The sequence below is a fragment of the Rhopilema esculentum genome, chromosome 20, assembly GCF_057945365.1.
Source record: "Rhopilema esculentum isolate cy_ngs chromosome 20, ASM5794536v1, whole genome shotgun sequence".
Classification (NCBI taxonomy): domain Eukaryota; kingdom Metazoa; phylum Cnidaria; class Scyphozoa; order Rhizostomeae; family Rhizostomatidae; genus Rhopilema; species Rhopilema esculentum.
The window spans coordinates 2,194,859-2,211,151 of NC_142834.1; the positions used below are offsets into that span (position 1 = coordinate 2,194,859).

A 16,293-nucleotide genomic window follows, 5' to 3' on the forward strand; every position below is an offset into this window, starting at 1 on the left:
AACAAATTTTGCATGATTTTACCGCCCAGCCGCCAAAGAACTTCCAGAATACAAGACAGGACAAAATAAATCCGGCAATTGCCTGATAATCATCTGCAAATTAACTTACTTTAAAATATAATGTTTACGATGACAAAATACAAAATACGTTTAATATGTGATCACAAACTGGACGGTCAAGCAACTAGAATAAAAGCTGTTTGTTTGTTAAGTGTATTTAAACAGAAAATACTAAGCCGGCGGGTAGAAACCTTAACAGTAATGTTAAACAGAATAGAAAATAATATACCAACACCATATTAATTTTGCCCCTAAATTCTGAAATGATTGCAGCTAGTCAAGGCTTGTCCTCTTCCTTCTAGAAGATTTAAAATTCTTCATTGACGATTTCTTATAAATGCTTATTTAGAAAACAAACTACACAGAATAAGATTACAGTGTAATTTGAATTCACACGGGAAAAAAATTGCACTTAAAAGCTGATTCTAGAAATCCAAAGGGAATATGGAAACAATATAAAATTCTAGCAGAATTGTCCTGGGAAATAGGCATTATCTTAAGGCATGCACAATAACATAGAATTCTAGAAGATTAAAAGTTCTAGACTCTCCAGAATTCGAACTACGTTCGTCAAAGATGTTACAACTTCCATATTCTTTCATGCACAGTTAAAACCTCTTTATTCAACCCAAAATAAAACACATTTACTTTAACTTCTCTAAGTAGAGTTTCCTAAGAATTTTCTTTCATTAAACAATCAGTCATAACCATTGACAGAAATTGAAGTCTTAAGCTTTCATTCGATGCGAAGTGCCTTTAACATCTTCTGTTTACATTGATATTGTTGTCGTTCCAAAATCGATTACAACTTTACTGCTGAATTCTTCTTTCGGCTTATAATATAATTAAAGTAGTACTTCAATTTCTCTTAAAATTCGAATACTGGAGGGCCTGTTGAATTATCTTGCTGGTATTTATAAAAAACTGGAACGTAATATTATCTACAAACTTGCATTACCGAATACAATGTGACGGGCTTTCGCGATATGACTAATCTTTTTAATTGATGCTAAATTAACTAAGCCGATTAACTTGCTTGTTCATTAGGTTGGTTATATAAGCTACTAAATCAAAAATATTTATTATCAATTAACACTAGCGAGAAACAAACTTCTTCGAGCGCATTTCTACATATTTGTATGCTGAGATTGTGTTTAATCATTATTATTTCAAAGGAACCACGACATCCACATAATTGACAGGGAAAAAGCCGCTCTCTCCATTCACAGTGCCTTCGTACCAGTTCTCGTCAATTTGGCCAGTTAGCATGATCATATCACCCTCTCTGAAGCTCAATTCTCCTTCGTTTTCTGCAAAAAATAATTGAATAATAAACATTTTCTGAAAGTAGGAGTAATGAAAATTACAGTTTACCACTCTGTCATAAATTGCTTGATAACGTATAGGCAGAGCTGTACACTCTTCTGGTGTATCAAACAGGACGGTCCTAAGTTGCTAATCTGAGTTTTACGCTTAATGCGATCACCAGGCAGGCAACGTCGGTGGAGCAACGACGTTCATGTTTACTGGACGCGGGTTCGAGTCTTACCTTGGTCGTGTGACTCGCCCACACGTTCTCTCGCAATATATTTTGTCATATCCTGTTCTGCACAAATGATTTAAAACCATCAACCAAAGTAGCTTTGTTTTATGCCGCAGATAACCGCTATTACATCAGGGGGAGGCGCCGCTTTACTTACGAGTGGCTCGACCTAGATGTCGATTAAAGAATCGACTAGGCCAAAACAAGATTGAATGACTGCTGTTGACTGACAGTTTTATTTCGGCCAATTATATTCATTACCACAACTTTGCAAGTAGGCATGCTACCAAAAATGGCGATTTTTGCTAATAGTGATACGGCAACTCGGAATAAAGAGCTATTTTCGAGTGTAACTACGCAAAGAAATGTATGAGAAACCAACCCTTGTCGAAGTCGTACAAAGCTCTTGCTTGGGGCTTCTGCGAAGGCGGGTTCGCCGGCGGTCTTGACACTGGCGGCGAAATGCTAATCGGCGTGCTGAAATTGACTTGATCACTGCTTGAATCGCTGCTACCGTCATCGTAGCTTGATTTGCTGAAGGTTTTGCGCTCAGCTTTCGGCCGACTGGCGGCGATGGTCATTCTAGAAAAAAAGACACAGTTTGCCAAATTCAGCAGGTTTAAAATGTTGACAAAATAATGATTTTAAAGCTAGCAGCAACAATAACCTCTTATGACCGTTAACCAGCCAAGCAACAACTGTCTATTTTAGCAAAGAATCTCAGGAACAAGGATCAAGGCAATTTGTATATCTCAAATCAATTCACACAATTCTTCCTCGATTGAATCTCAAACTGTTTTTCGCTGCTTTATAGTATAGTTGGGTCCCGTTAAGTCGGTCCTTCAATCGGACAAACTTCATTGACCGGATTTAAAAAGTGCAGCACTAAAGCTAAGAGCGGATAGGCAGTACTGTTTTGCTGAAAAACATCTCGCACAAAATACAAAACGAAACGTAGATTAATTTTACTATCAAAGGAAAATCTACAGCCATAGCAGGGGGGCTCGTTTAAAAAGAGGTTTGCTAGGCAAAGGATTTGCCCCACCAAAGATACCCTTGTTAGAGGGTGGTGTTGAGCACCCCAAATCACTTTTCAGTTTCCACTTTTTCATTTTTTCAGTTTCCACTCAATGCTACCCTATCAAAATTAGCAGGTAGCGGGAAAAATGCACGAACTATTGTGGGAAACCAAGATACACAAACAAGATACATTCAGACTGTTTTACCCCATATGGTAGTTAGACTACAAACATCTGTAAAAGATAATATTATGTATAAACAAAACGTTTCTTGGTTCTTCTTAAAAATGATCCAACTTACTGGTCACTGAGCTGCGAAACCAGGTCGTCACAGACTTCAAAGCATTGCTTGTAGTAATCCCTCATTGCATCCGCGAAGGCATGTACTTCCCCAATGTGTTCTACCTAAAAGACAGATGTAAATATATTAATGATTGATGGCAATAATGCTAATAACAAAGGTTAAATCAAACACGGATTGCCTACAGGGGCGGATCCAGAGCAAATTTGAAGGAGGGGCAGTTGGTAATGGGGGGGGGGGTGATGTCGCTGAGAATTTTCAAAAATTGATGACAAGAGTACGCTGTATACAACAATTTCAGATCCATTTTCAGAATAAACAGAATAACTTTGAGGTAATCCTTGAATCAAATTAACCTATCGGTCTCAAAAACCTTTTCACCTGATTCCCATTCTTCGAAAGGGGCGCACAATTTAAAAAGAAGGGGGTGCCAGACTTGCTTCAACTCGTCGAGGGAGGAGCAACGGCCCCTAGCTGCCCCCCTTAAATCCGCCACTGGTTGCCTCCTATTATTGCAATGATAAGATTGTTGACACCCTTCTAAGCAATCTACACGTATGATGTCAATCAAAGCTAACATATTACGGACGACATTGGAAAAGATAAACTTGATTGTGACTTCACCAATCAATGGTCTTTTAAATCACACTACTGCTCGATTAAATATTTTCCAAGATTTGGTAATGTTCACTCAACTACCAGATATGTGTAGAAAATGCTGATTTTAAACATGATTGTGCTAAAACAGTATTTCATCCGAAGATCACACATCCTTTTAAGGTGTGAAAAAGAGATTACCGAAATGCCTCGAACAAGCGCCCTTCTCAAATAAGAGCCCCTTTGAATAAGCGCCCATCCTTCAACCTACAGAAATGGGCGCTTATTCGAATTTCCAACGAAAACATAATTGGAAAGCAATTCAACACGAAAGATTAATGAAGAACACAATTTGTACCCAAATCTACTTTTTGAATAAGCGCCCCCGTCGATTAAGCGCCTCCTTCGAATAAGCGTCCATCCTGGAGCCTCAAAAATTAAATAGGCGCCCGGGGGCCTATTCGAGGCATTATGGTAAATGCCTTTGATGAGCAAGGAAAGCAGGAGAAAATCGTGTGATATGAAGAGGGTTTTTTCTTACGTCACTGTCCATAAGATTCATCATGCTACTGTAACACAATTCTTTTGATTCTTCGAATTTCTCTTCTGCTATTCTCAGTTCTTCTTTTGTTACTGAAATAATGATTAAAGTCTCCATTAAAGGCACACCATCATGCTGTTTATTGGTCTATCGAAACAATGATAATTATCTACCAAACCAATAGAATTGCTCTACAAAAACAATAGCATTTGTCTATCAGCATAAAACAATGCGATACGATTGCTGAATGTTGCTTTACATCAAAATTCAACTCACAAAAGACTAATGAGGAATGAAATATGACGTCGAAACGTTGGTTTTCATCTATTGGTTTTTGTGTACACATAAAATTTGATATTTCAGTATCAAGCACTGCCAAAGCAGAGCTCCTTGGTTAAAGATGGATGAAGATAATCCTGGAACAGAATAACTGTTGTGGCCATAAATCTTCAGGTATCTTAAATCCTCGAATAAGCTTCCTAGGGGCTAATTAATTTAGGCACTTTTTAGAGAGGGGGTTTATACAAAGGGGTAATGCAAGGGAGTTTCATAAACCATTACCGTGTTGCCACCCTACAGCATTCTGCTGTATCTTGATTAAGCCCCCAGGGTAGTTTATTAACAATTCTCCTTCCAGACTGGGGGTTTAGTTAAGAGGAGCTTTCGAGATTTGTTAAGACCACATACCCTTGTCTCCTTTCTTTTTCTTGTAATCATAGTCAAGTCGTCGACCAGAGAGTTTCTTCCTGTGATGCTATACGAATTGAGTGATTGTTTTGTCAATCGCAGAATCACAAACACAATTAACATTGCTTCAAGCAAGCACCCATTACTACCAATAAGTTCTGGGCAAAAGAAAGATCTAAGGTCTCTCTGATTTGCTTCTTTCATTAGTTTAGGCTCCTCTTAGCCTGCCAAAATAAACTTTGAATTCTTCCATTCTTCGTTAGTATACTTTGAAGCAAACATGCCTGAGTGTAATTTTTATAGTGCAGTCATGGTGCTCAACGAAATGCATGATTGGAAAATGAAATGACAAAATGAAATGACAAGCCTCAAAAGTTCAACTTTCTACAATTCAGGAATCATAATCAGAGACACAGTCGATTAGCTAATAAATTAAATGGATCATAAACTTCCCAATAAAATAAGCTTGTCCTTCTAAAATCAAAGAAGCCTAATGAGAGACAATTAAAACTCATTATATCAATAAGCAAATATTACCATGATTTCTTTAAGATCTTTGTTCTGCAGTTGTTCTAAAGGATCCAGAAAGTTCTGTTTCACATTCATTTCCTGTCAAATAGTACAAATAAAGAGATGTGAATGCAAAAGCAAAAATCATGTAAATTTAAAAATAATTAATTGAGTAATGACCAAACATGTATATATAATCTTTTTTTCCTAAACATTTTTTAGCCATAACAAGCAATTATCTTCAAAAGCTTTTGAAGTAAACTATTTAGATTACATAAATATTGAGCATTGAAAACTACCTACAGATTGTAAAGTAGTTTGTTTGTCAATCAAAATTGACCAATCAAAAAGTGTAACCACTCACATATGTCTTTATTGATTGGTCAATGGTTGCTTGGTCAGATCACTAAAGCCACTGTGGTAGCTTTCCATTGCCTTATGAAGTTAGATATGCATTGCTTGGTAATGGGAACATGAACGTGACATTGTTTATTGAGAAGACACTGATCAAAGTAGAAAGGAGGGTACTTTTTGTAAAGGTACTCACCAAAGAATCTTTTATTTCAGCCATGTTTGAGAAAGCCTCACCCATTCTTAATGCAGCTGTAGCTATGGGAAAACTCAACTTTTAGAATAACAAAACTAATGATGTATATACATGTTTGTGGATCTAGACATCTAATCAAGTTAGAAGTTGAATGACATTTGAAACAGTATGTAATGATTTACATTTGAATATGACAAAGTCAAAGTGGAGGCTTCACTTTGCTGTTTTTCAAACACTATATGAATCAAACACATGATTTCATAAAAAGTTACAACTTATAACTGCCTGTGTTAGAACCAGGCAGTTGTACATTGTAATTTTTGAGGTTCATGCTAAATTGTTCATTTGGCGATAAGCAGTTTCCATTAAATTTAAAAACAACCACAAGAAACTTTCTCTCATATGTCAAGCAAAACTTTGAAACAACAACTTTGTAATTGTGCACAGAAGATTCAAATCTTGATTACATATCTTCATATATTAGAACATATTTCGAATGTCTTACCAAAAGGTGAGTCTTCTCCAATGTCCGTCCCTGCTTTTGTTAACACATCAGATAAAATGTTTTCAGGTTGGGTATATTTTACATTCTCTCCTCTTGCTTGTCCCCGAGCCTTAAGTACTGCAGTCTGGAAATTTAGTTTTGTTCTTGCAGCTAGAAAGAATTTCAAGATTAATCATTTTTGTTCAATCAAGAATGCCATTAAAACCAAATGCAACATGGAGACATAATTTATTAACATGTCTTTATTGTTTTCCATTCCTATATTTTCTTTTTAAAAACAATCTTTTCGTAGTACAAAATTTAAAAATGGTCATACAGAAATTTTATATAATCTATATTTTGATGTTTTATATTCAGAAGTGTGTCAGAGGAAAAATATAATTATGATTCAAAATTTTTTTTTTCAAAGCCTATTTTAAATTTCTTTTTCATGCTTAACATTTGAGCATTTAAAGTTACATAAACCATTAGAAGTTTTATAAAGTGTGGGTGACCAGCAAAATGCTTTAAAAACGACTTGAAAACTTGAGAGCATTGTTTTATTGCCAACTTTCTTAAAATTATCAGTGCTCATTTGTCGTTGGTACCTCCTTAAAATGCACCACCTTTATAACACCAAGTTACTGTGACAAAAAGTAAATAGTAAGTTGCATTTCATAACAGAGAGCCAAGTGGACTGAACATCTTGAAATATTGGCTAAGAATTTCTAATCAGCTATCTGTGCTGAATACAAAGCGGGATTAGTATAAGACGCTGTGGCTAAATGGCAAATAGGTTGGGGGATATCAATTTCTAGCTTATACTAAAATCACACTTTGCTTTTTTAATCTCATGTATCAAAGATTTAACCTGGATTTGGTTGTAAAAATTCCTTGGTTTTATGTTGTAGCTGATCAACAAAGTGATTGTATACATCTGTTTTCTGCAAAAAACATTAATGTGAAAATTATTAACTTCAAAATTATCAACTTTTAAAGTATTATCAACTTCATGGAAAAACTATTTGATGCAATACAAGTAATATATTAAAGATCTGTTTTGTCAAAACATTCACCAGCAGTGGAAAAATTCAAGCTTTCATTTGGGCTGGGCACAATTTTCTAACAAGACAAAATTTTAGATGAGCTTTCAGCAAATTAAATTTTTTTCACTTATCCAAAAAAAACCCAAATTTTCTGACGAGAAAGATGTTTGGGGGGGCAGGGGGCTAACACATTTAAGCATGAAAAAACGTGTTGCAAAATGACATATTATCTTTTAAAAATTTATCAAAACATCCTCACATGGTGAGGAAAGTTTTTTTGAAAAAGTAAGGCCTATGATGGTCTCGTTGAAAATCCTTGTAGATCCTTAAATTGTTTTCGAGTTACCAAAATTTTATACTTGAGAAATGCCCACATGTATGCAATATTTTGGCCTTTGTATGGCATCGTATATACTCGGAAATACATTCTCAACATCAAAAACAAATTAAAATAAAAAATAAAAAAAGACCTACCCTTTCTAATTCGATAAAATCTTCTTCTAATTGTGATCCTTTGCCACTACCTAATTTCTCACTCATATACTGAAAAGAAAGTTAGATTTAAAGTAAACAGAAATGGTTTTAATGAAAATTTTAATGCTTATAATTTTTCTGATCTCACAATAACTTTAGATCAATGGTAACTTGGCATTTGGGACAACTTTAGTATTCAATACAGCAAACTGCAAAATGATTGAAAATTGTCATGGAAGCAAAAAACCCTCACATCAAAAACCATACCAAAGGATGAACTAAGGATTAGACAAGCTGTTACTGTATATAAATTTGTGATTTTATTATCTGCATTGACAAATCTAACTAGGCAATCAGAATCTCAAGCAAAAAGCAAGAGTTTGATATTAGAAACAAACTGATAGATAACCAGAATTTAAGAAAGAATTGTGTAATTTTACTGTGGATTTGGTTGTGTTTCTGCAGTTCTGGTTTCTATTTTTAATTCATCACAGTGGGATTAAAACACCAAGGACTGCCTAATATCACAGTGAAAGCACTAAATTAAACAATAAAATTAGATTTTTATCCTTTGGAAAATAAACCAGTAGGGTGTGTGTTGGGCATCTGGTTTACCTGAATCCATTAAAGCTTTGTCAAAGAGAAAACCTGGTGGTTTATTGAATAGCTATTTGGACAGATAATAGAGCTTTAGAGAAATAATAAGACAGACAAATGGTTTGATTAAAGGGGATTCTTATCAATTTACTTTGCAGTGAATTCTAGTCAGACTGAGGGAAACTAACCAAAAAGGTTGCTTATTTGGTTATTTATAGTGTTTCTGGCATGATACAATGTTTAATAATGGAAAAAGGTAATTTTAAGGCCTACAAAATGTCCCCTTATTGCAAGACGCTCGAGACTTTTAAAGATAGGTTGAGAACATAGAGAACATTGGTTTTTAGCAAGAAAACATAGCTGTTGCAAAGTGTTATTATCACAAATTAAAACCTGCTCATACTATAAGAAACAAATTAACAGATTGGCAGAGGGGGAAGGAAAACAGAATGAAAGAAGGCTCCAACAAAAAGGGTAAAACTAAAACCACTCGTAAGTTGCTTTTGGCAACCTTGCAGTATTAAAATGACATCATTGGCAAGCAGCCATCTTTAATTGGAGTCAGCAGGAGCCATGCGACCACAATTTCAAGTTTCCGTTTAGTTCTATCCAAAGCCCAATTTTTCGTAAATTTAGGAAGTTACTCATTGCTTTCGGAATTCAGGAAGTGGGGTACCCGTTTGACAAAGTTATTATATCAGGCTATCGTTTATAAACAACGTCAGGGATTGATTTAGCTAATCTATCGGAATTATTTCCAATTTTAGGGTCTGATAAGAAGACACCAAAATTAGAATTGAAGAACCAAGATAAGAAATTTTTGTGCAAACAATATATTTGGGGAAAAATGAATGCTCAAAACAAATTCAAAAGCGTAATTCAATCGTTTTGACAAGTATTTGAGTTGGGCAAACAAAAACTCTACACACTCTTCAGAAATTGATTAAATGGCTTTGATACCTTGCTATAATGAATTTAAGTTTACAATTTGCTATGTCAACTCATTGCAAATAAGATTATCCAGCGAGTTCTTACCGACTGATTAATTAAATGGTAGTAAAGACGAGTGGGATGGTAGTAGCATGTCCCGAAACAAGGCTTTTCGATTTTGCATAAGTTGTCCGAAATCTAAATCTAAACAACAGTGGTGTTACATCTTATATTGAAATATAAACACAAGATTTATGTTTCGTGCAAGAAGTTGTGCAGGAGGCATTTAGTAGGCCATATTGCAGCATTTACACAGTATGAGCATGTAAGAGCATGTCGAATTTAATCGCATGCTTTGGATCACGCTCTATTTCAGAAACAAAAAGTTTAAAGAATATCCTTTCATACCTGGTTTGCTTTATTGAATTGCTTTTTAAGTCCTGCAAAAGACATGATTGACAATTTTTATGCCACTTGATAACAGAGTTTCTGCTATACGTGAATTCGTTCCGCCAACTCAGAACCGAAATGTCAAGAAATGTGTCATACACTTCAAGCATGTAGTGTTGTTGATGCTTCCTTGTCCAATTATTATTAGCAATTTTTTAACGAGATTATTTTTATTGCATTTTGTATTTGAGCAGCTTTGACTCCATGGATAAACACTGGGATATAATTTAATTTAAGTTTAAATAGCTTGCCTGGTAAAATTGAAATTAATCAGACTCGGAAATGGTTAGTTTCATCGTGAGTAATATGACATATAAAGGCATGATGAATTGTCACTTTATTGTCCGACATCGAATTCTTTTGCACAACATATGAACAAAAACGTATACTAAACAAGCGCAAACAAATCAATGCTAACGATTGTTTTTTATCTCAAATATCCTCCAGCTAAAAACCATTGATTTCAGCCTGTGGGTTTATTTCTCTGACGTTTATATTTTACTGGATAGTCAGGGGGCGCCTACCCTGGAGGGGCTGCAGGGGCAGCAGTTGCCCCTCCTGCCTCTTCAAGGAGGGGCAAAGGGGGCAAGCAGTGCCCTTAAATACGTTGCGATTATAATTTTTTTTGTTTTACATTCTTAATGATTCTGCAATCATAGAGTATAAGCGGACAATCAAGTTTTGGAACCAGCCAATTTATAATTGCCATGACTTGAGTAAAACCAAACATTTCGAATAATGATAAGGCCATTTAATACCCAACTGCATGGATATGCCTATGCGTAGAGGCTCTGATTGCAAAAAACCCAATTGTATGGGTGGCGCAGATGCATGCAAATATGTTATTTTGTACCACTCGCCCTCACAAGTACTCTATTACGGTAGTGAAAAGATTCTACTTTTTGCCCTTAGCACCAACACTGCCATCCCTGCCTTAATCTTGTGCAGGCGCTCCTGTGGGTAGTGCGCCAGAGGTGCAAATTAGAAGGGTGTGGGGTATTGGGGGTGTGACACCCCCAATTTGTCCAGGCAGTCGGTCCCAGACAAAATAACTGTGAAAAGTATGTCTTTTCTACGGCTCTGGGACTGGGTAGGGACATTATGGCAAGATAGATTATTGGTCTATTGACTAACCTTCACACAAACGACTTATACTGTTGTTACGTACATGTTTTCAAAAAGGAAGACAGGGCCGGCGAAACGTATTTGAAAGTGGAGGGGCCAAAATATCAAAGTCTTGAAGGGGCATATGAAAGGCCGCCACCACACCATGGTTAGCGGCAAGGAAAATTTTAGAATTATGGTGTATTAGGGATGGCCAGAAACTGTATCTAAATGAATTTTGACTGAAGGTGTCGCATAGTCGCGTCTATTGTGATGTTGACTTGAAATAGAAAAGTTTTGCAAAGTTTTAGAATAACCACTATCATATAGCTCGTAATGAAACCTTTTTTTAGATTTTAAAATTACCCGAAATAAGATGAGGGGAAAAAATAAATGGAACACGGATTAATTAAAAACATTAACGTCGAAATATCAACAGAAGAACTATCAACTAAAAATAAAAAGTTAAGCAGTTTTGTACAGCTAAGACATAACTTTGTAACATCTGATCTTAACTTTTCGGAGATTAAATGCTTTAACAAAAATTAGAAAAACCTTCAAACTGGGCTTGTCAAAATGAGTTGTGTCGATATTTTCTCTTTCTTAGTAGAAATGGATTTCCAAACGATCAAACTCTGAAGTTTTCTTTATGATACTTTTTAAAGAACAAATCTGCCTATACTTTATTTCTCATATCCTCAAAAAAGTTCTTTCCAGCTGTTTCTTTTCCTTCAACAGCTGATTTTTCTCCTTTTTAATGTTTCTGAGAAAGTTTTTGCTAACAAATAGACCCTGTGTGCCATCCTTAGTACCACTCGCCCTAACAAGTAATCGATTATGGTAGTGAAAAAGTTCTACTTTTTGCCCTCAGCACCAACACTGCCCCTCCTGCCTTAATCTTGTGCAGGCGCTCCTGTGGGTAGTGCGCCAGAGGTGCAAATTAGAGGGGTGTGGGGTATGGGGGTGTGACACCCCCAATATGTCCAGCCAGTCGGTCCCAGACAAAATAACTGTGAAAAGTAGGCCTTTTCTACGGCTCTGGGACTGGGTAGGAAAATTATGGCAAGAGAGATTATTGGTCTATTGACTAACCTTTACACAAACGACTTATACTATTGTTACGTACATGTTTTCAAAAAGGAAGACAGGGCCGGCGAAACGTATTTGAAAGTGAAGGGGCCAAAATATCAAAGTCTTGAAAGGGCTTAGGAAAGGCCGCCACCATGGTTGGTGGCAAGAAGAATTTCAGAATTATGGTGCTTAGGGATGGCCAGAAACTGTATCTAAATGAATTTTGACTGAAGGTGTCGCATAGTCGCGTCTATTGTGATGTTGACTTGAAATAGAAAAGTTTTGCAAAGATAGAATAACCATTAAAATATAGCTCGTAATGAAACCTTTTTTTAGATTTTAAAATTACCCGAAATAAGATGAGGGGAAAAATAAATGGAACACGGATTAATTAAAAACATTAACGTTGAAATGTCAACAGAAAAACTATCAACTAAAAATAAAAAGTTAAGCAGTTTTGTACAGCTAAGATATAACTTTGTAACATCTGATCTTCACTTTTTCGGAAATTAAGTGCTTTAACAAAAATTTGAAAAACCTTCAAACTGGGCTTGTCAAAATGAGTTTAAATATAATTTATAATTGTGTCGATATATTCTTTTTCTTAGTAGGAATGGATTTCCAAACGATCAAACTCTGAAGTTGATGATACTTTTTAAGAACAAATCTGCCTATACTTTATTTCTCATATCCTCAAAAAAGTTCTTTCCAGCTGTTTCTTTTCCTTCAACAGCTGATTTTTCTCTTTTTTAATGTTTCTGAGAAAGTTTTTGCTAACAAATAGACCTTGTGTGCCAAGTTTAGGCAATGGAAAAAACGAAGAATTTGTGCTGGCACCAAGTTTTTCAGGTCAAGATTTCTCGATCTATTTGCTAAGCCAAGCTGTTATTCGTTATAAAACTTAGACAATGACCGATTTCTTCGATCTAATTCCTATATTCAATTTTATGTATGTCTTCTATGGTGAAGACATAGCAACCAAAGTAAAGCTAAGGATATATTTAAGAGAATATAGGCAAAGTTACTTACAGAATCAAACACTGCATTCGTTTTCACTTTTGCCTAAAATTTTTCTTTAGCTCTGCAGAAAAGGGGGGGGGGGCATGGCCCTGGAAGAAGTTTACGATAGCTTACACAAAGGTCCATACTTCATCCAGTGTCCTTAGCCCCCCCTCCTACCCCTTCAAAGTACTAAATGCCTACAACAGTTCTCCATTTTACCTAAATGCCAAGAAAACGAATCACCCATGTTACTACAGTGCGAGGTCTCTTGTCATTTCCTCAAACTTACTATTTATCCCCTCTTTATACATTTTTATTTTGGTTTTGAAGAGTCGGTCCATTTTGTATGCGACAATGGAGTGAAGGGGGCGGGGCAAGGCCTCTTCCTAAAAAACATTTTGTAATTAATCATGTGTTTTCCCACCCCCCCCCCCCTTCCGGTGATATTCATACATATGTTTCAGTCTAATGAGAACCCATACAGAAATAATTGAATTGAATTGAATTGGCCAATATTTTTATCACTTGAAAATTTGGCACATTTGAGATCACAGACCCACTGTATCTTTAAATTTATGCCCTTAACTAAATATATTGGAATTGCAGTGTTCCAGATTGTCATTTTACGGTGCAGTGATAACCACTTTTTGCAGTGATTAGCATGAAAAGTGTATAATGTTATAAAATGATTCTAGTCATGATAGGCAACTTTCATATTGCAAGATTAGGCAAGATTTAATGTTTCTGAAGAAAAATCAGATAACACTTGTTTTAGACTCCTTCTTGATCATCCAAATCAAAGCTATATAATATGTATCAATATTGAATTTGTTTATTATTTTCATAAAAATAATATGCATCTTTACGTCTATAAAATATCAATAAAACCTTAAACACGTACATATTTTATACATCGCTACATGTCGATTACAGGCCCCGAACTGCTCTATACGTTTTTTATAAGAAACTTGGATCATCACTGAGTACTAAACGTTTCTTGATTTGGCATTCAAATTTTGCCATATTAGTACTTAAAGTTTATTTTTTATTTTTTATTTCGGGACCTAAAGTTGGATCATTGTTTTGAAGTTGAACATTTTTGCAAAAATATAAGCGCTGGTCGTCAGGAAAACACACACGCAGATCAAAATCCAACGTATTCTATCTTTTCCAAAGAAAAATCAACGTTTCGATGTTTCGAACCATGTTTCGACAAAAGTGAAGGCTGATGACCCCCCATACCACCACTTGGCGCCGCCACTGTCTCTATGATCTTTCATTGGTTTGTATCTAAACGAAGAAGCTCTAGCTAAAAATTGTAGTTCAAAATCTGTACCAGTCGACGGTAAATCTTTACCAGTTGACGGATTTACACCGATTGCTCCAGTTTTGGCTGTTTTTGGTTAATGATAGTTGCTACGATCAAATTGGGAATTGCGTCTGTCACTATTGTTTGTTCTGTTCTTTGAGTTGTTGGAATTAAAGTATGAGTTTGAAGAGAGTTGGCAGGAAATTAAAATACATCCGCTGTTCTATCAGTAATGGAATCAATGTATTTTTGAGTATTCCTTCTTTCAATTCAGCTTTCTTGTATTTTATTCTTGCATTAGTTAGACGTATGGAGTAGTTGAGGGCTTCTGTCTTTTCTGCAGCTGATCCAGAACAAAAAAGATAAAATGTTCTTGGATTTCTTTCTAGCATAAAAGCTATTTTTTTGACATGTTTACTAGCTGTCTACATTTCTATATACTGATTTTCGGTTTAAAAGCAATAGTATGTTTTGCACCGTTTATGAACATCTGATAGAATCTTACTACTTTACTTTTTGCTGAATGGGGTGCGTCGTCATCATATATTGAAGTGTTCATAGTTCCAGAAGGTTCTTTAAAGAATATTATAAGATGTAAAATATAAGCGCTGATTTTCAGGAAGAAACCCACGCAGATCAAAATCCAAAGTATTCTATCTTTTTCAATGAAAAATCAACATAGTAAAAACGTCACGATTTACATCATCAATAAAATTAAGACACACCTTTGGTACGTTTAAATCTTTCTAAAATTGTTGTGTTCACTTCTCTTGTTAGTAAGTATAATTGAATGTTGTATATTGTAAGTTCCATACATAGCCAGAACTCGGTGACCCTGTGGCTTTTTTGGCTATGAATGGCACATTTTATTAAATATATTTAGTTAGTTTTTAATTGGAATACAAAAAATATATCACTAAAAGATATATAGTCCTTGGAGCTATCTCTAAATAGACACTGTGCTTTTCAACAATGGACATTTGAAAATTTCTTCACTTTTTTCAGCATAGCACTAAAGCTGAATTCACACTGGACGCGTCACGGCGCGGCGCGTCATGACGCTGACCAAATATGGTTAGCATTTTCGGCAGCTATGCGCACGCAGCGCGTTTTTTCAGCCACGCGTCACCGAGCGTCAAAGTTAAATAAATTTAACTTTGACGCTCGGTGACGCTTCAGAACAATATAAAACCTAGAGAATAAACAAGGAGCCAGACGACATGACAGCCAGAAACGTAAACAAGGAGCTTCTGAAATAGGCCATTATAAAACTGTATTGCTTGTTCTGTGAAGTATATTTTGATGAGTCTCTCTGATTAAAGCATCGGGGGGGGGGGGGGGGCTAAATTCTGAAAGTAACAAAACCAAATCACATTTATTAGTTTGTGATAAGTAACAGTATTATTCGTGTTTAGTGTCTTTGTCTATAAAGTTGCCTCGTTGATGTTCAATTCAACAATGATGTTGAGTCATTGTATGTTCCGTTTTGGTAAAAAAATATTTCAATCACTCTCCGTTTAGCTTTCAATACCTCCCAAAGGTGTATTTCCGAGGATTTTAATTCATGGAAATTTTGGGGAGTGTTGATAAAAATAAGCTGTTTAATTTTCCCTCGAATTTTGGCAGGAAGGGAAACCCCATGAATCTGTAAAGCCAAACATTTTGCTAATTGTAGTAGACCTTCCAAATCTTTAATATCAATAAAAATTTCGGTTCTATAATGAATGCTTGAAGAGAATCGTCTTCCTGTCAAAACATTGGCCAACCTCTCGAACCGAAATGTTAAAGAAACCGCACGAGACTTAGAATACCTCATTTTTTGGCCAAGATGCTGTTTTTGATATATTAGCTTCAGATTACCGTTTCATCCGTTTCTGTAGCAAACTTAAATGTCCAGCTTGACTTTGCAATGCAAGGAATACAGTACAACTTGTCAAGAATTTTGCAAGTTTGCTGTGAACAGCATTGGAAAACAAAAAACACGCCGCTCGATGACGCATCGTGTGTGAATAGCATGAAGA

General features: G+C 35.6%; 1 protein-coding gene across 1 annotated transcript; it reads right to left on the reverse strand.

The window, feature by feature from the left end:
* Nucleotides 1-70: 70 nt before the first annotated feature.
* LOC135687794 (endophilin-A3) lies at nucleotides 71-9,905 on the reverse strand. Its single transcript, XM_065204462.2, has 11 exons — nucleotides 9,745-9,905; nucleotides 7,810-7,878; nucleotides 7,161-7,233; nucleotides 6,311-6,460; nucleotides 5,806-5,867; nucleotides 5,286-5,357; nucleotides 4,749-4,815; nucleotides 4,062-4,153; nucleotides 2,924-3,027; nucleotides 1,986-2,185; nucleotides 71-1,370 (listed from the first exon to the last, which is right to left on the reverse strand). The coding sequence occupies exons 1-11, from the start codon at nucleotides 9,787-9,789 to the stop codon at nucleotides 1,225-1,227; spliced, it is 1,080 nt and encodes a 359-aa protein (XP_065060534.1). The 5' UTR covers nucleotides 9,790-9,905; the 3' UTR covers nucleotides 71-1,224.
* Between the last annotated feature and the right edge of the window lie 6,388 nt (nucleotides 9,906-16,293).

Bases quoted from the DNA above. Each gene is read 5' to 3' on its own strand.
- LOC135687794 (XM_065204462.2), bottom strand. From the start codon at position 9,789: ATGTCTTTTGCAGGACTTAAAAAGCAATTCAATAAAGCAAACCAG. The intron at 5,868-6,310 runs GTAAGACATTCG...GTTTTCCCATAG, and splicing joins TGGAGAAGACTCACCTTTTG to CTACAGCTGCATTAAGAATG. The intron at 5,358-5,805 runs GTGAGTACCTTT...ACTATTTGACAG, and splicing joins CTGAAATAAAAGATTCTTTG to GAAATGAATGTGAAACAGAA.